At 35.1% G+C, this 20,218-nt stretch overlaps 1 protein-coding gene across 1 annotated transcript in view; it reads right to left on the minus strand.

The window, feature by feature from the left end:
- VPS13B (vacuolar protein sorting 13 homolog B) overlaps positions 1-20,218 on the minus strand; it is an 816,084-nt gene that overhangs the window by 371,710 nt on the left and 424,156 nt on the right. Inside the window, exons 26-29 of the mRNA XM_024756522.1 lie at positions 13,911-14,082; positions 13,291-13,405; positions 11,083-11,149; positions 7,128-7,536 (exon numbers count right to left, since the gene is read on the minus strand). Of these exons, the coding sequence (XP_024612290.1) occupies positions 7,128-7,536; positions 11,083-11,149; positions 13,291-13,405; positions 13,911-14,082 (763 nt within the window). The remainder of the gene's footprint in view (positions 1-7,127; positions 7,537-11,082; positions 11,150-13,290; positions 13,406-13,910; positions 14,083-20,218) is intronic.

The following is a 20,218-nucleotide window of genomic DNA, read 5'->3' on the forward strand; positions in this document are numbered from 1 at the left end:
TGTATGATCCTTTTAATGTGCTGTTGGATTGTTTGCTAGCATTTTGTTGAGGATTTTTGCATCTATGTTCATCAGTGATATTGGTCTATAATTTCCTTTTTTATGTGATATCTTTTTCTAGTTTTGGTATCAGGGTAATGGTGGCTTCGTAGAATGAATTTGGGAGTGTTTCTCCCTCTGCAACTTTTTGGAAGAGTTTGAGAAGGATCGGTATTAGCTCTTCTCTAAATGTTTGATAGAATTCGCCTGTGAAGCCATCTGGTCCTGGACTTTTGTTTGTTGGAAGATTTTTAATTACGGTTTCAATGTCATTACTTGTGATTCGTCTGTTTATATTTTCTAATTCTTCCTGGTTCAGTCTTCGAAAATTGTACCTTTCCAAGAATTTGTCCATTTCTTTGTGGTTGTCCATTTAATTGGCATATACTTGTTTGCAGTAGTCTCTTATAATCCTTTGTATTACTGCAGTGTCAGTTGTGATCTTTCCGTTTTCATTTCTAATTTTATTGATTTGTGTCCTCTTACTTTTTTTCTTGATGAGTCTGGCTAATGGTTTATCAATTATGTTTATCTTCTCAAAGAACCAGCTTTTAGTTTTATTGATCTTTGCTACTGTTTTCTTCATTTCCATTTCATTTATTTCTGTTCTGATCTTTATGATTTCTTTCCTTCTACTGACTTTGGGTTTTCTTTGTTCTTCTTTCTCTAGTTGTTATAAGTGTAGTGTAGATTGTTTATTTGAGATTTTTCTTGTTTCTTGGGGTGAGACTGAATTACTATAAACTTCCCTCTTAGAACTGTTTTTGCTGCGTCCCATAGGTTTTGGGTCGTCATGTTTTTATTGTCATTTGTTTCTATGTATTTTTAAATTTCTTCTTTGATTTCTTCAGTGATCTCTTGGTTATTTAGTAGTGCACTGTTTAGCTTCCAGGTATTTGTGTCTTTTACAGTGTTTTTCCTGTAACGATTTCCAATCTCATAGCATTGTGGTCAGAAAAGATGTTTGATACGATTTCAATTATCTTAAAGATTCTGAGGCTTGATTTGTGACCCAGGATGTGATCTATCCAGGAGAATGTTCCATGTGCACTTGAGAAGAAAGTGTATTCTACCAATTCGATCTATCTGGTCTATTGTGTCATTTAAAGCTTGTGTTTCCTTATTTATTTTCTGTTTGGATGATCTGTCCATTGGCATAAGTGGGGTGTATAAGTCCCCTACTATTATTGTGTTACTGCCGATTTCTCTTTTCATGGTTGTTGGCATTTGCCTTATGTACTGAGGTGCTCCTATGTTGGGTGCATAAACATTTATAATTGTTATACCTTCTTGGATTGATCCTTTGGTCATTATGTAGTGTCCCTCCTTACCTCTTGTATCAGGTCTTTAAAGTCAATTTTATCTGATACATGTATTGCTACTCCAGCTTTCTTCTGATTTCCATTTGCATGGAATATCTTTTTCCATCCCTTTACTTTCAATGTATCCCTAGGTCTGAAGTGGGTCTCTTGTAGACAGCATACATATGGGTCTTGTTTTTGTATCCATTCAGCCAGTCTGTGTCTTTTGGTTGAGGCATTTAATCTATTTACACTCAAGGTTATTATCTATATGTATGTTTCTATTACCATTTTCTTAATTGTTTTGGGTTTGTTTTGTGGGTATTTTTCTTCTCTTGTGTTTCTTGCTTAGAGAAGTTTCTTCAGCATTTGCTGTAAAGCTGGTTTGGTGGTGCCAAATTCTCGTAGCTTTTGCTTGTCTGAAAAGCTTTTGACTTCTCCATTGAATCTGAATGATCCTTGCTGGGTAGAGTAATCTTGCTTGTAGGTTTTTCTCTTTCATCTCTTTAAATATATCCTGCCACTCCCTTCTGGCCTGCAGAGTATCCACTGAAAAATCAGCTGATAACCTTATGCAGATTCCTTTGTATGCTATTTTTTTGTTTTTCCCTTGATGCTTTTAATATTTCTTGTTTGAATTTAATTTTTGTTAGTTTGATTAATATGTGTCTTTTTGTGTTTTTCCTCGGGTTTATCCTGTATGGGACTTGTTGTGCTTCCTGGATTTGGGTGACTATTTCCTTTCCCGTGTTAGAGAAGTTTTCCACTATAATCTCTTCAAATATTTTCTCAGACCCTTTCTTTTTCTCTTCTTCTTCTGGAACTCCTAGAATTCGAATGTTGGTGCGTTTAGCGTTGTCCCAGAGGTCTCTGCGATAGTCTTCAATTCTTTTCATTCTTTTTTCTTTGTTCTGCTCCTTGGCAGTTATTTCCACCATTTTGTCTTCCAGCTCATTTATTCATTCTTCTGCCTTGGTTATTTTGTTATTGATTCCTTCTAGTGTATTTTTCATTTCAGTTATTTTGTTGTTCATCTCTCTTTGTTTGTTCTTTAGTTCTTCTAGATCTTTGTTAAACATTTCTTGTATTCTCTCAATCTATATTTCCATTCTATTTCCGAGATTCTGTATCATCTTTCTCATTACTCTGAATTCTTTTCCAGGTAGATTGCCTATTTCCTCTTCATTTATTTGGTCTTGTAGGTCTTGTACCTTGCTCCTTTACCTGTGACATATTTTTTGCTGTCTCATTTTTTTTTTTTTTTTTAATGAGTGGGATTGTGTTTCTGTTTTATTGGTTGTTTGGCATGAAGCTTCCAACACTGGAGTTTGTAGGCTATTGGGTAAAGCTGGGTCTTAGTGCTGAGATGAGGACCTCTGTGAGACCTCACTCTGATGAATATTCCCTGGGGTCTGAGGTTCTCTGTTAGCCCAGTGGTTTGGACCTGGAGCTCCCACCACAGGAGCTTCCGCCTGACCCCGGGCTCGCGAACCAAGATCCTGCAAGCCACATGGGGTGGCCAAAAAAAAAAAAAAAAAAAAAAAAAAAAGGAAAAAAAAAAAAAGAGAATAACAAGGTAAAAAATAAATTTAGACTAGGAAACTGACAGATATGTTAGGAAGTATATAAAAATATAGATGAATCAACAACTGGAAGGTACATCAGTACCACAATAGGAAGAAAGAGGAAGAGGGGGGGGAAAAAAACAGTGTGTGTGTGGGGGAAGGCCTTGACTGTGGAAGGCGGGGCCTAAGCCAGGGTGAGGTTTGGGCAGTGGGTGGGGCCAATGCTCAGGACCACAGGGCAGGAAAAGGCCATGGGGTCCGTGGGGGGTGGGGTTTAGGCCCAAGAAACAGAAAGGGCCCAGGCATGCCCTCCACCCCTGGTCTCAGAGGGCAGTGGACCTCACCTGGGAGCCCAGCAGGCTTCCTGAGCTCCAATGGGCAGGGCAGACACGCTCCTCTCCTCTCCTGCTCCTCTGGTCTGGGGTCTGGGAGGGCCCCTCCCGCCTGCCTCTCCTGATCTCCCCAGCCTCCCTCCTATGCCCCCAAGGACCCTCACAGCCTGGAGGGGGCTTAGAGGGCAGGGTATCGGCCTGGGAGCTCAGCAGGCTCCCTGGCCTGAGTGGGCAGGGCAAATACCCTCTGCTCCTCTCCTGCTCCTCCCACAGGGCCCCTCCCACCTGCCTCTCCTGATCTCCCCAGTCTCCCTCCTATGACCCAAGGACCTACATGGCCTGGATGGGGCTTTGGAGTGGGGGGAACCGGCTTGGGCGCTCAGCAGGCTCCCTGGCCCAAGTGGGCCAGGCAATCGCCCTCCACTCCTCTCCCGCTCTTCCTGGAGAGTCCCTCCCACCTGCCTCTTATGACCTCCCCTGCCTCAGGGGTGCTGATCCTTTCTGGCCTCCACTTCTCCTCCCCTCTCAGTCCCCCTATGTGCTACCGGTTCAATCTGGGGTTCCTCACATCCCCTTGGGCATCAGAGTCCTCCACCGGCAGCCAGCAGGCACCCTAGTCGTGGGGAGATGCTAACTTCGCGTCTTCCCACACAGCCATCTTGACTCCACCTCAAAGCTTCTCTTTTTTCGTTTACTTCACCTGCATTTACTAGTTGGACCAAATGAGGAAATGTTCCCTCTAGAAGCATTTTCAACACGAAAATGAATGCCTTCCTTCTTTGCTTTAACTGTATTTTTAAAAATTAAGTCTCATGAGGAACTACTCACTCTAGAAGACTCATTAGATCCAAAACTCAGTCCTCTGTTATGAAATAAGTAGCTCTAGCTGGAAGCCAAACACCTGTAGATTCAGAATCTTGATAATAATTGCACATAAAGCAAGCAATATTCAAGTCGAAAACCAGACTTTCAATATCACTTCTTTAAATATTAGAATGTTAAATATAATTTTCTTATTGTTAAATGAATTTTAAGATGAACTATTATCAACTTTTACATTTACTGTAAAATGAAACATGAGTCTAAACGATTTTATCTTTTCTTGAGGCAAGAGTATGTATTGAAAATGAAAAGGCTATGATTCTGAAATTATGAGCTTGTATAAGTAATCAAAAGCTTAAAAAAGGAGCAGAATTTTCATGTAATTGTCAAAGTCAGACTGTTGATCATAACTAAGTTTCCTTAAATTCAACATAAAATAAAAGCATTTTAGAGACTTCAACTTTTCCTTTAAGATTCTCAATATAAACTCTACATAATAAAACATCTAAAGTCTCAAGTTTTATAAAGCCAGAACTATACTGACAACCCTACACAAAGCCATCAACAAAAGGTTTTATTAGTTATTGTCATACTTGCAGTTGAAGACAGAAAGAAGGTTCAATAAATGTGTAACCTAATGATTATGAATATTAATGGGAAATGTAGTTGCATCTAGTTTACCAATCATCTCTGATCGACAGGCACAAATTGCTTGGAGATAGTTTTATAAAATAGTTCCTGCTGAGAAGTATGATATAGCAGCATTTTAGTATGCTATCACACTCAGTAAGACATAATTTACATTTGGTTTAATTAATCTGATAAAAATATTATGACCATTTGAATTAAGAGTAGCAATGCCGAAAGATAACGTGTCAAAAAAATCTAACATAATACGTCAAAACCTTTGAATTTTTGGCATGCATTTTTATATACTTTTTTGTGGATAGGCACATAGTTTGGCAATTCATAACATCTCAGGTAGATACAGATATGAGAACAGGTACAAGTAAGATATGTACATGTAGATATAAATATAGATATACATATAGACACACACACAAACACACACACACACACACACACACATACAAAGGCAAAAACACCCCAAAAATGAAAAGACATATGCAATACAATGTAGGTCAAACAAAAGGCTTAACACAAAGAGCTCTTAACAAATGATGAAGATGAGCAACTCCTTAGAAAAAAAGTGTACTTTTCATTAATGAGACTGAGAAAAGACCAAAAAGTTTCATAAACCTGTTAGAATGACAGTGTGGAAACAGTATACATTGCTACAGCCATTTAGGGGGGCATTTTGACATCCCTTAATATTTTGAAGATATTTATACCCTTTGATCTAGCAATCCTTTTGCTAGGAATTTATTTTATATATACTCACCCAAGTCATGAAAAATGCCACTAAAAAGGTGTTTATTACAAAAAGTATTCACACAAGCAAAGGATTAAAATTAACCAAAAGTCCACAGAGAAATGTGGCAGACCATATTTTCCAAAGATGGCTATAACAAGGTCCCACCCACAGCCTCACCGCATACTCTTATTCAAGGTTACCTGCTTAGCAGGTGCTTAGGGATCAGAATTTTGAACTTATACCTTAAAAATCCCACCACAAGCACCACCAAAAAAAAAAAAAAAGAGAAAAGCAGCTTTAAAAGTAAAATAGCAAGAGTTTAGAAATTTTCTTGCAATTACAATCGATTGGAGATTTTCCTAGTTATAGCAGCCAAATGGGAAATTTAAACCAACATCAACAAAACTGTGTGATATATAGTATTAGTCATGAAACATAACTAATTGGTCATAAAACAATAAGCCAACAAATGACAAACAAAACAAATGCACACACAAGGGAAATAAAGCTGTTCCTTTCCCACCCTTTTCTCAAATAGCCAGATTTGTATTCCTTCAGACATCTACACAAATCAATGAAACACAAAAACCTGTTTCAATAAACCACCACTGAGTATGACAGAAAAGTGAAGCTAGAGTTAACCACGGAAACTGCTGACCTGTGTCTCATTGTGAAGGTGCTCAGCACACAGGTACTACCACCCCTACTAAGAGGGAGCTCCCATTGATCTTCCCGTTGACTCAACTATGCCTGCACATCAGTATTGTTCGGAAAATACCATAAATCCTGTCCTAGTCAAAAGAGCTTCCAAGCAGATTGATGGTTACTCAAAAACACAGAATCCTAAACAAAGAACTACATATAAGCCAGCAATTTCACTCCTACGTATATATCCAAAAGAATTAAAAATGGGCTCAAACAGATGTTTGTATATAGTAGCATTACTCACAATAGCCAACCCAACAGTGGAAACAACCTAAGTATCTGATAGAGACTGGATAAACAAAATGGGGTGTATCTACACAATAGATATTATTTGGGCCTAAAAAGAAATGAAACTGTGATATATGCTACAACACGAATGGACCCGGAAAACATTATGCTAAGTGAAATAAGCCAGACACAAAAGGACAAATATTCTGTGATTCAACTTTTATGAAATATCTAGAAGAGGAAAATTCAGAGAGACAGAAAGTAAATTAGAGGTTACCAAGGGGGAGTTACTGCTTAATATATAAGGTATAGAGTTACTGTTTGGGGTGATGAAAACATTTTGGAAATAGACAGTGGTGAAGGCTGCACAAGATTGTCAATATAATTTATGCCATTAATGCAGTGTGTGGTGTGTTTGCTAATTTTTTTAAGCAATTTTTAATTATCTTAGGTATATAGAACACAACATTTGAGTTTAACAAAACAACTGAAAGTATGAGCTTTACTAGCAAAAGACCTAAAGAAAAAAAATCTCGTATTTCTTACTCTAGTAATTAGTAGAGTCAGAAACATACCCAATATTTTGATATAACTCCTAAAGATTTAGTTGTAAAGTGACTATAACATATTTACTCTTTTTAAAATACACCAAACTGCAACCTACAACCTGCTACCATATTACAAAAAGAAAAACTAAAGTCCTTAGATGCAGGTTATTGAAAATCAGAGCAAAAAAAAAAAAAAACTTCTGAAGACATACCTTCAATACTCGGCTGCATTTCTTCTGTTTTTGGAACAAAAATTCTGATTACACTTGTGTTGATATAAATCAAAGGTAAATTGCGTGAAGTCAGCGTATGGGTCCTCATGGGCTGACCAGGAGATTTTCTTTTCTCTTTTTGGGTCCTTGGTAGTTTTGCTTGAAATATACTTGCAATGGCATTAAGTAAAGGAAAACAAAGGACAATATCAAAGGCTTGTGCTGAAAGAAGTATTTCATGAAGAAAATGAGGGGAACCATCTGTTAAACCTTCAGGTAACTTATGAAAACTTCTTCGCTCATTTCTTGATGTTAACTTGTGGCGAACATTTTTTGTTACAGCTTTTGTATATGTCAAAGAGAGAAATCCATGCTGCTGATGAGAGCCATCTAGAAGTTTTGCAGTTGTCTGTTCCAGAAAAAGGAAATCACAATACATGTTTATTAAAAAAAGGGGAAAAAAACACAAAACAAACTATTTGAAAGCAGAAAACAATCTCGGTTGATACTTTAATCTTTTATCACATCCACACTTTTTTTTCTCATGACTGGTCAGCTGTTTATTACAAATAAAAAAATAAAAGCATACTTCTTAATGAGCACATTACTGATCAATTCCATAAACAGGGCAAAAGCCTCTAAGACAAAATGACTGAACTTGAAGTTAGGAATCCTGAGTTGTAGTTCTAGATCTTGAGTGAGGTAATTAACCTCTTTGTGCTTCTTTCTATAATTTCTACTTTTTCTGTAATGTTCAGAATTTAGAACAGATCATATCTAGATTTATCTTTTCATTCTTTATAATTTTTCATTAAGAGTAGTAATATGCCGTCATAATTTGGGTCAGAGAGGGGTTTTCTATGCACGCGAAATTGAAATACCATGTTATGTATTTCCATTTGTGAAATGGAACCAATAGTTTTCCTGAACCAATTAATGTACATAAAATTCTAATTTGCATATTACTCAAAATAAAATTAGAGTTAAGTTGTTATATTCCACATTCCCAACCCCTCTTCCCAAGGCCTGATGAAGATTTTTAGGTATTAGAGTCCAAAGAGTGATGTTAAGAGAGGAAGTGAATCGAGGAAGAAGAACAAGAAGGAAATACATTCAGATAAAAAAGAAAAAAGTTAGAAGTAGCAAAGCAGCAATGTGTTTGAGCCTGTTATCCCATCACTAGTAAACCTCTTCTACTTCCATTTTCTTCCTCTCATTTTGTTGCTTATCACCTAATGAAAAGAAAATAGTATGAAATTCAGTTTTTACTGTTACTTTTTTTTTAACCTGGACTTTATAATGAAGAAAGGTGAGATAAAATTTACCTTTGCATATGTTTTTTTCTCAAAGTTAATTTTCTCCCCATTAAAAAAAACTTGGAAAGTAGGCATTACATGAATATGCAATACAATCACTTTTCATATAATTGTCCTGCCCTTAAAGCATTTTTTACTATTTCCAACTTTCTCACTGCCTCTTACCTAACTTCCCTTTATTTTTGCTTTCTACACTCAAAACCAAAGGAAATACAGTAAAACAAGAAAAAGTGATCCCAGTCTTATCGCTATGATGCTAGATTGCAGGCAACAGTGGATGGAGAAGGGTGCTGTGGTATGGCCCCAATGGAAGAGGCCACAGCAACAGTGTCTCTAGGTGTCTCAACCAGGAATTAGGGTGGGGAGGGGTAGAATCAACCACTAATCTAAATAACCCACCTCAAATCTTAATTAATGGCAACATTTGAATCCTAGAAATAGTATAAAAAGTGTTTCAATGTATAAATGTTTTGATTTGGGAAAGATATTTTTAAACACGTTGAATGTAGGTACTCTTGAAAGGTCAACACCCATGAGAGCAAGTGTGTTGAACTGCTATATCCCTAACTCCCCTAATAAAAGATGGGAAAAATTAAAGAATGAATGAATACTAACTGGAGTTGAGATAATATAAATATTACTTTTCATGTAGTAATAATCAATATTTTATACTATTTAAAGTGAAAAGTTAGAAAGCAATGATGATTAATGAAATGTTAAGAAAATAAAAAAATTTAGAAAAATTGATAAAATTTTAAAGGGCATTAACATGGTATCTTAAATGGGAGTGAAATCCAAAAGGGAGGGGATATATGTATATGTATGGCTGATTCATTTTGCTGTGCAGTAGAAGCTAACACTGTAAAGCAACTATACTCCAATAAAAATTAATTTTAAAAAACTCAAAAAAAGGGGGCATTAACAATAATTTTGGTTTTCTTTCATGAATACATGTTAAAATAAAGAAAGTTCCTCATGGATGCTAATGAACAATTAAAGAGAAGAAAATAAATCTAAACAGAGCTTCCACTAACATAAAAAATTTTCCAGACTAGACTAGAAAAAATTCAAAATCAGAAACTAGTATTTGCTATGCAAATACAATGTTAAACACTAAATCAAAGAACAAAATTATTTAAAATATTTGGCTAATTTTTACACTCTTTTTAAAGATATATGTCTTAAATTCCTTTTGAGCTACAGAAAAGGGGAAGGAAAGAAATACTACTTTACACATGCTAAGAAAATGTCTAATATAATGTTTGCACTGATTTAATAGTTTCTTAAGAAAACTGCTATTACCATTGTGATAATCTGCTCTTAACATTTAAAAATTACATGCATTTTTATTGACTTTAAAAATGTCACTTAAAAGAACTTGCTTAATAACATATTCAGATATTTTGTACCACTAGGGAAAAAAAGGTTCTAAACTTCTAAAACCCACTGGTATACAGTCTACCGTTCATCTTCTGTCCAGTAAATGACAGACGTACAGCCTTGTCCGGATATAACAGGCACCAAATAAGGTACTTGGAGTTAGTTCTGAGAAGGAAATGGTATAATAATAGGGAAAAAAAGCAATGTAAGGAAGAATCATAAAAGGAATGACAAAAGCAGTATGGTCAACTCTTGATCATTCAATACATGTATAATTTAACAAGCATATTCAACATCCTACTTTGATTTTCTAATGCTGATGGTAAAATTAGTTTATATTCACAAAACCAGAATGACAAATAGCATACTCAAGTAACCCAGAAACAAATTATAGTGAAAACCAGTCTATGATTTAAGAATACATTATAGTTCATTTACAAAGTGAATGATACAGAGGAAGATGAAAATCAAGAGTTGACTCTATGGATAGTTCAATTCCTTCTCTGGGTTCCTGTTAATGGGAGTTCTGTAGCATAATTTAAAAATGATTTCTTACAGAAGGAAAGAAGCCAGAGCAATTACTGAAAGGGTCCTGCTTGCTGATGGGTCGAACCAACAAGGTGCGTCTGTTCAGCTTGTCAGTACAGGAAAGGAAGACACCTCCACATTGCCCCAGAGACCAACACTCTTCCCCAAGGCTTGAGGTGATGGACAGGAGCAAAGAAGGTGAAAAGACAAAAAGCAATAAAAGCCATAAGCAAAAAAATCTGGATAGTTTTAATTCTGCTCAAGTTTGCATAGGTTTAGGTTTGAGCCACTGCTAGGTATGGCCTCTGCCTGGACCATCTTCTGCAAAAGCATTGTTAATGGAAGTAAACAAAAAATAGTTGCTTTTAATGTAAATGACTACTTTTAATTTATAATAAAGAACAATCCAACATGAACTCACTTATGAATGGGAAAAACTTCTAAAAGGTCAACATAATAATACATTAATGGTAAAGTATATTAATAAAAGCAATCCTACCTTTGTGTTATTGAAAAATTTACTTAATTGCTCTAACAGGAAAATGGATACAAAACACAAGCAGCTTAAAGGAAGCAATAGTTTTATTTTATAATGTAATATTGGAAGAAAAGGTCAAAAAGAATTTACTGAGCTCTAATTCTTGTAACCATTAGTCCCGTTGCATGAAAGAACAAAGAAAAACAGTTTATAATATATTTTTTAAAAATCATAATTACTAAATGAGTCTCACCACAGGTTTTTCTTTGCACTGTAGAAATACTCCTTCAAAATGTCCTGACTGCCAACCTTCCCCTGGCCTGGAAAACATAAGTTCACCTTATCTGTTCTCTTCAATTTTTTTGAGTTAAAAAAATTGAGCATATATAACTATTTCAAGTAGTTCTGATGTAAACAACACTACACTGAACTAAAACGTGGATCTGACAATGCAATCAATAGAACAATTTACATTAGCACCACACCCTGGTAGTTCTTCAGAGAAGCATTTGTCTTAATGATAAATTCTATATTTACGAAGGTTATTTTTCTTTCTCACCCATGAGACTCTAACGTCCATAAGGACATGGTTTATGTCTATTTTTGTTAAACACTAAATCCCTAGTGCTTAGCATAGTGCTTGGGACATAATATACATTCAGTAAATATTTTGATTAAATGAATGAATAAATTATCTAAATATTTAAAACTTACATAAATTTAACAGTAAAATCATTGATAATCTAGAACATAAATAGTAATATTCACATAATCAAGAAATTATTTCAGCAATAAAATAAAATTCATGTATCACTTGCTAGGATCTTTTTTTTTTTGCGGTACGCAGGCTTCTCACTATTATGGCCTCTCCCGTTGCGGAGCACAGGCTCCAGACACACAGGCTCAGCGGCCATGGCTCACGGGCCCAGCCGCTCCGCGGCATGTGGGATCTTCCCGGACTGGGGCACGAACCCGCGTCCCCTGCATCGGCAGGCGGACTCTCAACCACTGCGCCACCAGGGAAGCCCCTAGGATCATTTTGATATAGAGATATACCATTCAGAAGAAACTGAAGAGCTAACCATTCCATTATCAAAAATCAATTAATGATTCACTGTTACTACAACAAAAACAATTATCATACACTTGGTAAAATAATACTATTATAACAGGTCTTAATATAAACCCAACAAAATATTTTGACCATCACAGTTATGACATAATTTTTTGGCTGTGACAGAGTTGAGAGTTATTTACATGAACAATATGATATGTATAATAAAGAATGAAAGTTCGAATGTTTTTAATGCAGAATTAGAAACCCGTTAAATAAAAAAGACTTTGGGACTTCCCTGGTGGCACAGTGGTTGAGAGTCTGCCTGCTGATGCAGGGGACACAGGTTCATGCCCCGGTCCGGGAAGATCCCACATGCCGCGGAGCGGCTGGGCCCGTGAGCCATGGCCGCTGAGCCTGCGCGTCCGGAGCCTGTGCTCCGCAACGGGAGAGGCCACAACAGTGAGAGGCCCGCGTACCGCAACAACAACAAAAAAGACTTCGGCTTTTAGAGTATATAATGCATCAATAAAGGTACAGAAACGTGTACTTCTGCAGACACTTAATTGCTGAATGAATAAATATTATGAATCCAGGAAAAAAAGGACTGTAAGGCTGTTTCTTTGCCAAAATACTATGAAGTAGAAAATATGATGCTGTTTAAAAAATAATTTTACAAAAGCATGTGTGAGTTTTATGGTATGTGAATTATATTTCAGTTAAAAAAAACTCAATTCCAGGGTAGTGTTATAAAACAAAAAAAAAACTCCTAAAAGCATTCGTATTTTTATTTTGGAAAAATTAATAATAAAATTGCTATATATCTTTATGAAAATATCTAAAACATTACTTTTTTTACTACCATTACTTATTATTATAAACACATCATATTTACTTATAATCTACTTTTGGTAGAAATTTATTAGGAAGGAAAAATGTGATTCTAGGAACATCCACCACATGTTCATTAATCATCTGTGAGATAAGAAAAGTACTCAAAGTTGTAAGGAACATGAGATGCTGCTCCATTTCAATCTATGGTATAGGGAATGGATGAGGAGTATTCATCAAAAACCAGAGCCATTAACTGTGTCCCAGACATCTTGGCAAATATACAACATGCATAACAAATTGTGAGGTGATTAGTAAAAGCAGCTTATTTCATTTAATACGGCAGTGTGGGTATTTATGAACAGATTTGCCTTCTTAGAAAGCAAAACTTTATTATATTCCATATATGAATGAATACCAAGTAAAATTAACCAATATATCTGTTAAGAACCATCTTTGGGAATATGGACAGTATTTTTTTAAAAATTAAGGAATCAAATTAAAATATAAAAATTCTTTTATAGACTTTGTTCAAGGAAAATATAGCTTTTCCCATATTCATTATTCATTAATTACCTGCTTCTATAGTGATCAATATTGAAACTTTCTATTTTACATTTCACTTTGGTGTACACATCCTGGACATCTATGGAAGCACTGAGATCTTCTAGTTCACTGACCATACAAAGTTCTGCAATAAGAAGCAAATATTAATATCAGTATAGGGTTCACAATCAATATTAAAACTTTCTATTTACATTTAATGTTAGCATGTATATCCTTGACATCTACAGAGGGACTAAGACTTTCTGTTCATTAACCACATAAGATTCTAAAATAATAAGGAAAATTAATATCAGTATAGGCCTCAAAATTAAGATACGATGCTTATTTCAAAACAGGGGAAATCCCAGTTAATGTATGAAGTGCTACATCTAGTATCAGTCAACAGTCTTTGCAATACATTTAGTGATATGACCAATGAAGAAATTACCTCATGGCTTTTGAAGTGAATTTTAATACAATTAAGACAAAATTTAGGTATTATAGGCAACATGTTAGTATTACTAATAGAAATCACTTGAGTTAGACTTAATGATTGATTTAAATGCCAATGATAAATAAAACTAAGTCTCCAATTTCTTCTAAAATAGTGTTTAATATTTTATCTTTTCAGTAGAAAAGTAATCCTGTACCTGTGCCTTTATTTTCAGGATCTGGAGCAAAGAGCTTTATAGTAATTTTGGGGAGCACCCACTGCATCCACAGACTAACACGACCACTGGATCCACCAATATTACTTGTAGTTTGTTCCAAGGTAACAGAATCGGAGAATGGTGAATCATCAACTGCTTGTACAGAATCTCCCTGGGATGAGGAATAACAACAATACTTTGTAACATAAATAAAAATAACTAAAAATGTATAATTTAAAATCTGCAATTACTGCTTATAACTTATCATATATGATAATGCAAATCATATAAATGTTTATGCATAATGCCAGTAATGTAAGCATACACTAATCATATGGTTTTCATGGTTACAGTGTACATGCATGCCATTCCAGTTCCTCTAAATGAGTTAGGATCATACCAATGAGTATTTCCTTATAGAGCAGCTATAGCCAAGGGCCAAACTGGGCTCTATTTTTGGAAATAAAGTCTTACTACCTCACAGCCACATCCACTCATTTATCTATTGCCTATGACTACTGATTAGCAGAGTTAAGTAGCTGCTTTAGAGCTGCTATGATCCACAAAGCCTACAATATTTACTATCTTGTCATTTATGGAAAAAGTTTGTCTACCCCTGCTATGGTGTATTTATGTATGAATATATAATAACCATAGTAAAACACAGCATAATCACCATGATTTAAGAAACAGCAAAACATTCATCATGCCTCACGTATTTTAATATTAAGGAGACATTTAAAAGCAGATTCGACAACAGATTTTTTAAATGATTTATATGGTTAAAAGTCTCTTAATTAGAGGTACAGAGCATGAGTGTGTGTGTGTGTGTTATGGTTATCTTTACAGAAATATATTCAGCAAATTATACATATCCTACAGAAAGGTACAATAAAAATGATAACAATGTAACAAAATGTAAGTAAAATGAGCAGGTTTTTGATAAATACCTCTTAGCTCAACAAATTTTCCCAGGTTAATATTCAATGTTTTGCACATTCGAGATGGTATTATTTTGTAATTTGATGTACTTCAGAGTGTATCTCCAGCCCAATAAGAGGCAGCTGAAGCCCAAGAATATAACCCTTGGATCACAGACCTCAGCCCAGAAGAAGGGAATCTTGCAGCTTCAGAGAACCTGCCATACATGCTGGCCCCAAACCTTCATCAGAGCATAAGCTTATTCAGTTCAACAAATACATACTGAATTCTGGATATGTATAAGGTCCTAAATTTGGTACTAATAAACTTTCTGTAAAAGGTCTGTTGGGTTGTTTTTTAATCTTTTCAGCAGGTGAAAATAAATCCTGGTTTGAAGATGAACAGCTTCAGTCTCAAAGGCAGGAAGAGATGGTGCCAGAGATAGTGATCACTCACTCATGTATTCTGTTCTTTTAGGATTAGCTACCAAGTATTTGGGTTTTTTAAATCCCAACGTTGCTGTCCATCTAAAACCTTCAAAAAAACTCCAGAACCTAAACTCATTCTCTGTGAACTGATCAAATACACCAGAGCATGCTTACTTTTTAAAAAGATGTATATATATATTCATGTACCAAAATGTTCATTGCAGCTCTATTTACAATAGCCCGGAGATGGAAAAAACCTAAGCGCCCATCATCGGATGAATGGATAAAGAAGATGTGGCACATGTATACAATGGAATATTACTCAGCCATAAAAAGAAATGAAATTGAGCTATTTGTAATGAGGTGGATAGACCTAGAGTCTGTCATACAGAGTGAAGTAAGTCAGAAAAAGAAAGACAAATACTGTATGCTAACACATATATATGCAATTTAAGAAAAAAAAATGTCATGAAGAACCTGGGGTAAGACAGGAATAAAGACACAGACCCACTGGAGAATGGACTTGAGGATACGGGGAGGGGGAAGGGTAAGCTGTGACAAAGTGACAGAGAGGAATGGACATATTTACACTACCAAACGTAAAATAGATAGCTAGTGGGAAGCAGCCGCATAGCACAGGGAGATCAGCTAGGTGCTTTGTGACCACCTGGAGGGGTGGGATAGGGAGGGCGGGAGGGAGGGAGATGCAAGAGGGAAGAGATATGGGAACATATGTATATGTATAACGGATTCACTTTGTTATACAGCAGAAACTAATACACCATTGTAAAGCAATTATACCCCAATAAAGATGTTAAAAAAAGATGTATATATATTTAATATTAGTTATATGTACTTAAGCTTAGTTTGATAGGCAGCATGATGTATTGAAGACAGTATAGCCATTCTTTGTTCCAATTACACCAAGCAAAGCAGAAAGCTCACTGCTCGTGATGTTTTCATCTAAATGCTTTTCCAAAACTAAGTGGCCCTAAATCTGCTAAAATTGAAATTCCTAGAATTTGAGAAGCTATATAAAAATTCAGGTTTCTGGTTAGCTGTCTAAAGTAACACATCTAATGAAAAGCACAAACTAATCCCAGAAAAAGATACATTTTAGAAAGTCAAATTCAATAAAAGACAGCATAATGTAGTCAGTATGCCTTTCTCTATGGATTGGGTCTTAGAGCAGAAGAATTCATAAATTAAATTCTCCCTCCAACACTTAGAAGAACATTATAATCCCAAGAATGGAAATTGTAGGGAAAAGACCATCTCAAATCAATGAAACCTTGATTTTTAACACTATTAAGTATACTTAGTAGGAATGCTAAGAAAACTGTGGCTTCAAATTTAATAAGCAAGCACTCCTGAGAAAAAGTTTTACTCTCCTTCTTCATGCAGTTTCAATTTTCATTTTGGATTTACAACACTTGGTGCGGTATTGTTAAATATGTTTGTGCATTAATTTTCTGCTCTATTTCTAAATCTATAGCAAAAATTGAGCCAGAATTGGAGACGCTGAACTATTTTCCCACACCTCTTTAGCCAAGGTCTAAAATATACAGCTCAATTCTTTCACCATTTTGTCGCAAATTGACCAAAATACTGAGTTTATTATGCTAGCTGAATTTATCTTTGTTCATCTGGAAGAGCAAACACTTCAGCCCTTCATCCTTGGCCTGCTTCAGAGCTCAGGGATGATCATACTTTTGGCCACACTGCTACTCTCCCTTATCAAAATAACTCCAGCATTCTTTTTCAATCACAAAACTTCCCAAAGGTCTAAACACTTCCACTGCTGTTTGTACTTAAGTCAACGATAACAAGTGGACTGCTGTGGTTTCCACTACCTTTGCTCTTACCATTTCAATGTGAAGGGTGGGAAAAACGAATAACTGTTTTTAAGCTCACTACTTAAGCCTGCCACTCATATTTCCCCTTCTAGCACCACTGAGATCGATATTCAGGAAGCTAGAGCTATATCCACTGAAAAGTATACTGCTCCTTATCAACATGTCAACATAAAAAGAATTACTCGTAGTTTAAAGTATAAGTCATCCAAGGATCATATAAGCAAATACTTCTCTTCTACTTAACACAAGCAACTGTTAAGAGCATACTTTTTTAAACTAGATTCATTTATGGTGAATTCTTTATTGTCGAAATAATTTAAAAATAATAGTTCTTACCCAACTCAGCAACAAATACCTTAAATAGTGTTTTTAAATTTTATGGACTTTTGCAATGCAAATATTAATTAGAAATTTAAACATACAGATACATAATATAAATAAGCACAACAAACGTAAGGTGACCTCAGATAAATAGGTTATATTTATGCAATAAAACTATTTGCATAAAAAAATAAGCCAATAATTGAGAAATTAGAGACATTTTCCAGCATGATTATTTTGAAATAAGAAAAGCATGACAACAAAATATTGTGTTGATTCATATGTGAAGGCTAAACAATAACCTACTTTGATATATGTATTATATATGTATGTTCATTCAACAGCTACTCAATTAATTAGATGATCATCTAAATGCTAAGATTTCTACATTTTGAATAAAAGTTTCTCCCTAAATGTTGAAGATAAAATCATTTAAAGATAAATATTTAATGAAATAAGTCTATTTTGAGGAAGAGATTTAAAACTATTATGAGACATCCTTAAAATATCAACTGAGTAAAAAAGTTCAAACTAAACTTACGTTCTAAAAGGTTGTCTAGAATAATAATTTGAGGTAGATTGCTGCTTAGGTTAACTGCACTTAATTAACCCTGAAAAACTGACAATAGTTTTGCTATAGCAGTTGAGGCCAAACAACTTCACTTTTTTTTTTTTTGAGATACAATTGACATATAATATTATAATAGTTTCAGGTATAAAACATAATGATTTGATATTTATATATATTGTGAAATGATCATAGTAAGTCTAGTTAACATCCATTGTCACACAGTCATAAATTGTTTTTTCTTGTGATGAGAAATTTTAAGATCTACTCTCTTAGCAACTTTCAAATACACAATACAGTATTATTAACTTCAGTCACCATGGCATACAACACTAGGGCTTATTTATTTTATAACTGGAAATTTGTACCTTTTGACCACCTTCATTCATTTTTCCCCCCAAATTTTCACTTTGGATTTAACTGAAAATAAATGCATTTTAAATAATTACTGGGGACTAAGAAATGAACCACTTCATGCTGGATTGTTTTCTGGAAATATATATATTTATAATTGAAGTATAGTTGATTTACAATACTATATTAATTTCAGGTGTACAATAGAGTGATTCAATATTTTATAGATTACATTGCATTTAAAGTTATTATAAAATACTGGCAATATTCCATGCTATACAATACAGCACATACTGGATTTTTTTGAGAACTAGGCTGCTGAAGTAATTTTAATTCCAGAATCAATAAAACATGCAATTCGAATTTTGCCATGACCCTCTAACCTCTCAACATTGTTGGTTAATCTGTCAATTTTTACCTTAGGTTGAGTTATAAATCAATATTCTAGCATTCATTCAGCATTTTATATTTTTCTAAAGCTTTAAAATTATTTCTTTAAAATGCTGTGAATAAGGATGACATTATCAAAGACATTATACATATATACAAGAAGTTAAAATGAAAAAATGCTTAATGGTTTGCCTAAAATCACAACTTAATTGGAGGGATTTAATTTCATCAACACAATATAGCTATCCATAATAATTGTCCTTCCTACATGACCTTTATGGTAAGTACTGAAAATCCAGAAGTTCAAAATAACATTTTATATAATTAGAACAGCTTCCAAAAGACTTAACAGGGCTTCCCTGGTGGCGCAGTGGTTGAGAGTCCACCTGCCGACGCAGGTGACGCGGGTTCGTGACCCGGTCCGGGAGGATCCCACATGCCGCGGAGCGGCTGGGCCCGTGAGCCATGGCCGCTGAGCCTGCGCTTCCGGAGCCTGTGCTCCGCAGCGGGAGAGGCCACAACAGTGAGAGGCCCGCGTACCGCAAAAAAAAAAAAAAAAAGACTTAACAGTTTATGTACTTAACCTTATAAGGGAAATATGTGAATGTGTATGTATTTGTGTATTGTGTATCTATTTGCTTTGTTTACTTGTTATTAAAACAAATCATCAAAATGTTAGCACTTTCAAAGGCAGTTTTTATTGTTGGGCTATCTTGTAAGCAAAATGGCATAAATATTTCAATGAACATGATTATATAGTGTTTCACTTTCCTGAACATCTCCCTGAACACAAATTTTTGACAACCTTAACTAGCTGAAATACAGTGAAATATGTTCTACAAGTGTACAGGTAAAGCCTTACTTTGGGTCCATGATAAGAATTAGCGTGCCAGAGACATCTTGTTTTATACCAAAATTTTTGCTCACCCTTCTATGTAATACAGAATTTTCTCTGGGAAGCAGCAATGCAGTGATGGGCTAAATTTCCCAGTGTACCTATATATTAGGTGTATACACATATCCATCCCCGAAGTTAAATATTATAAATTCTGCTGAAGATAAAGGACTAAAATGCTTAATTTATTTTAAAAGCTGAATATTATTAAGCTAAGTATCCAATTTAAGAAATTAGAAAAACAACAGAATAAACCCAAGAAAAAAGAAATATCTATCTTAGCCTAAGTAGTGGAAAAACGTTACCCTTGAGACTTTTTAAACACATTTCTGGGTTACATGTAGGTGTGAGGGCTTGATTTCATACTACCGAAATGTTTCAAGAAACATCTAGCTACGAAATTAACAGTAAAGGGGTCCCAGGCTAGTGATGGCCCTTGGAGTCCCTCAGAGAAGGAAACACAGAAAATCCCTATTGGGGAACAGGCCCTCATACACTATGCAAGAGTCTCATAAAGTCGCACTAGTAAAGAACTCCCAAGAGAAGAGCACATAACACATAAAGAAACAGTCTAC

The sequence above is a fragment of the Neophocaena asiaeorientalis genome, unplaced genomic scaffold (assembly GCF_003031525.2).
Source record: "Neophocaena asiaeorientalis asiaeorientalis breed wild unplaced genomic scaffold, Neophocaena_asiaeorientalis_V1.1 scaffold29, whole genome shotgun sequence".
Classification (NCBI taxonomy): Eukaryota; Metazoa; Chordata; class Mammalia; order Artiodactyla; family Phocoenidae; genus Neophocaena; species Neophocaena asiaeorientalis.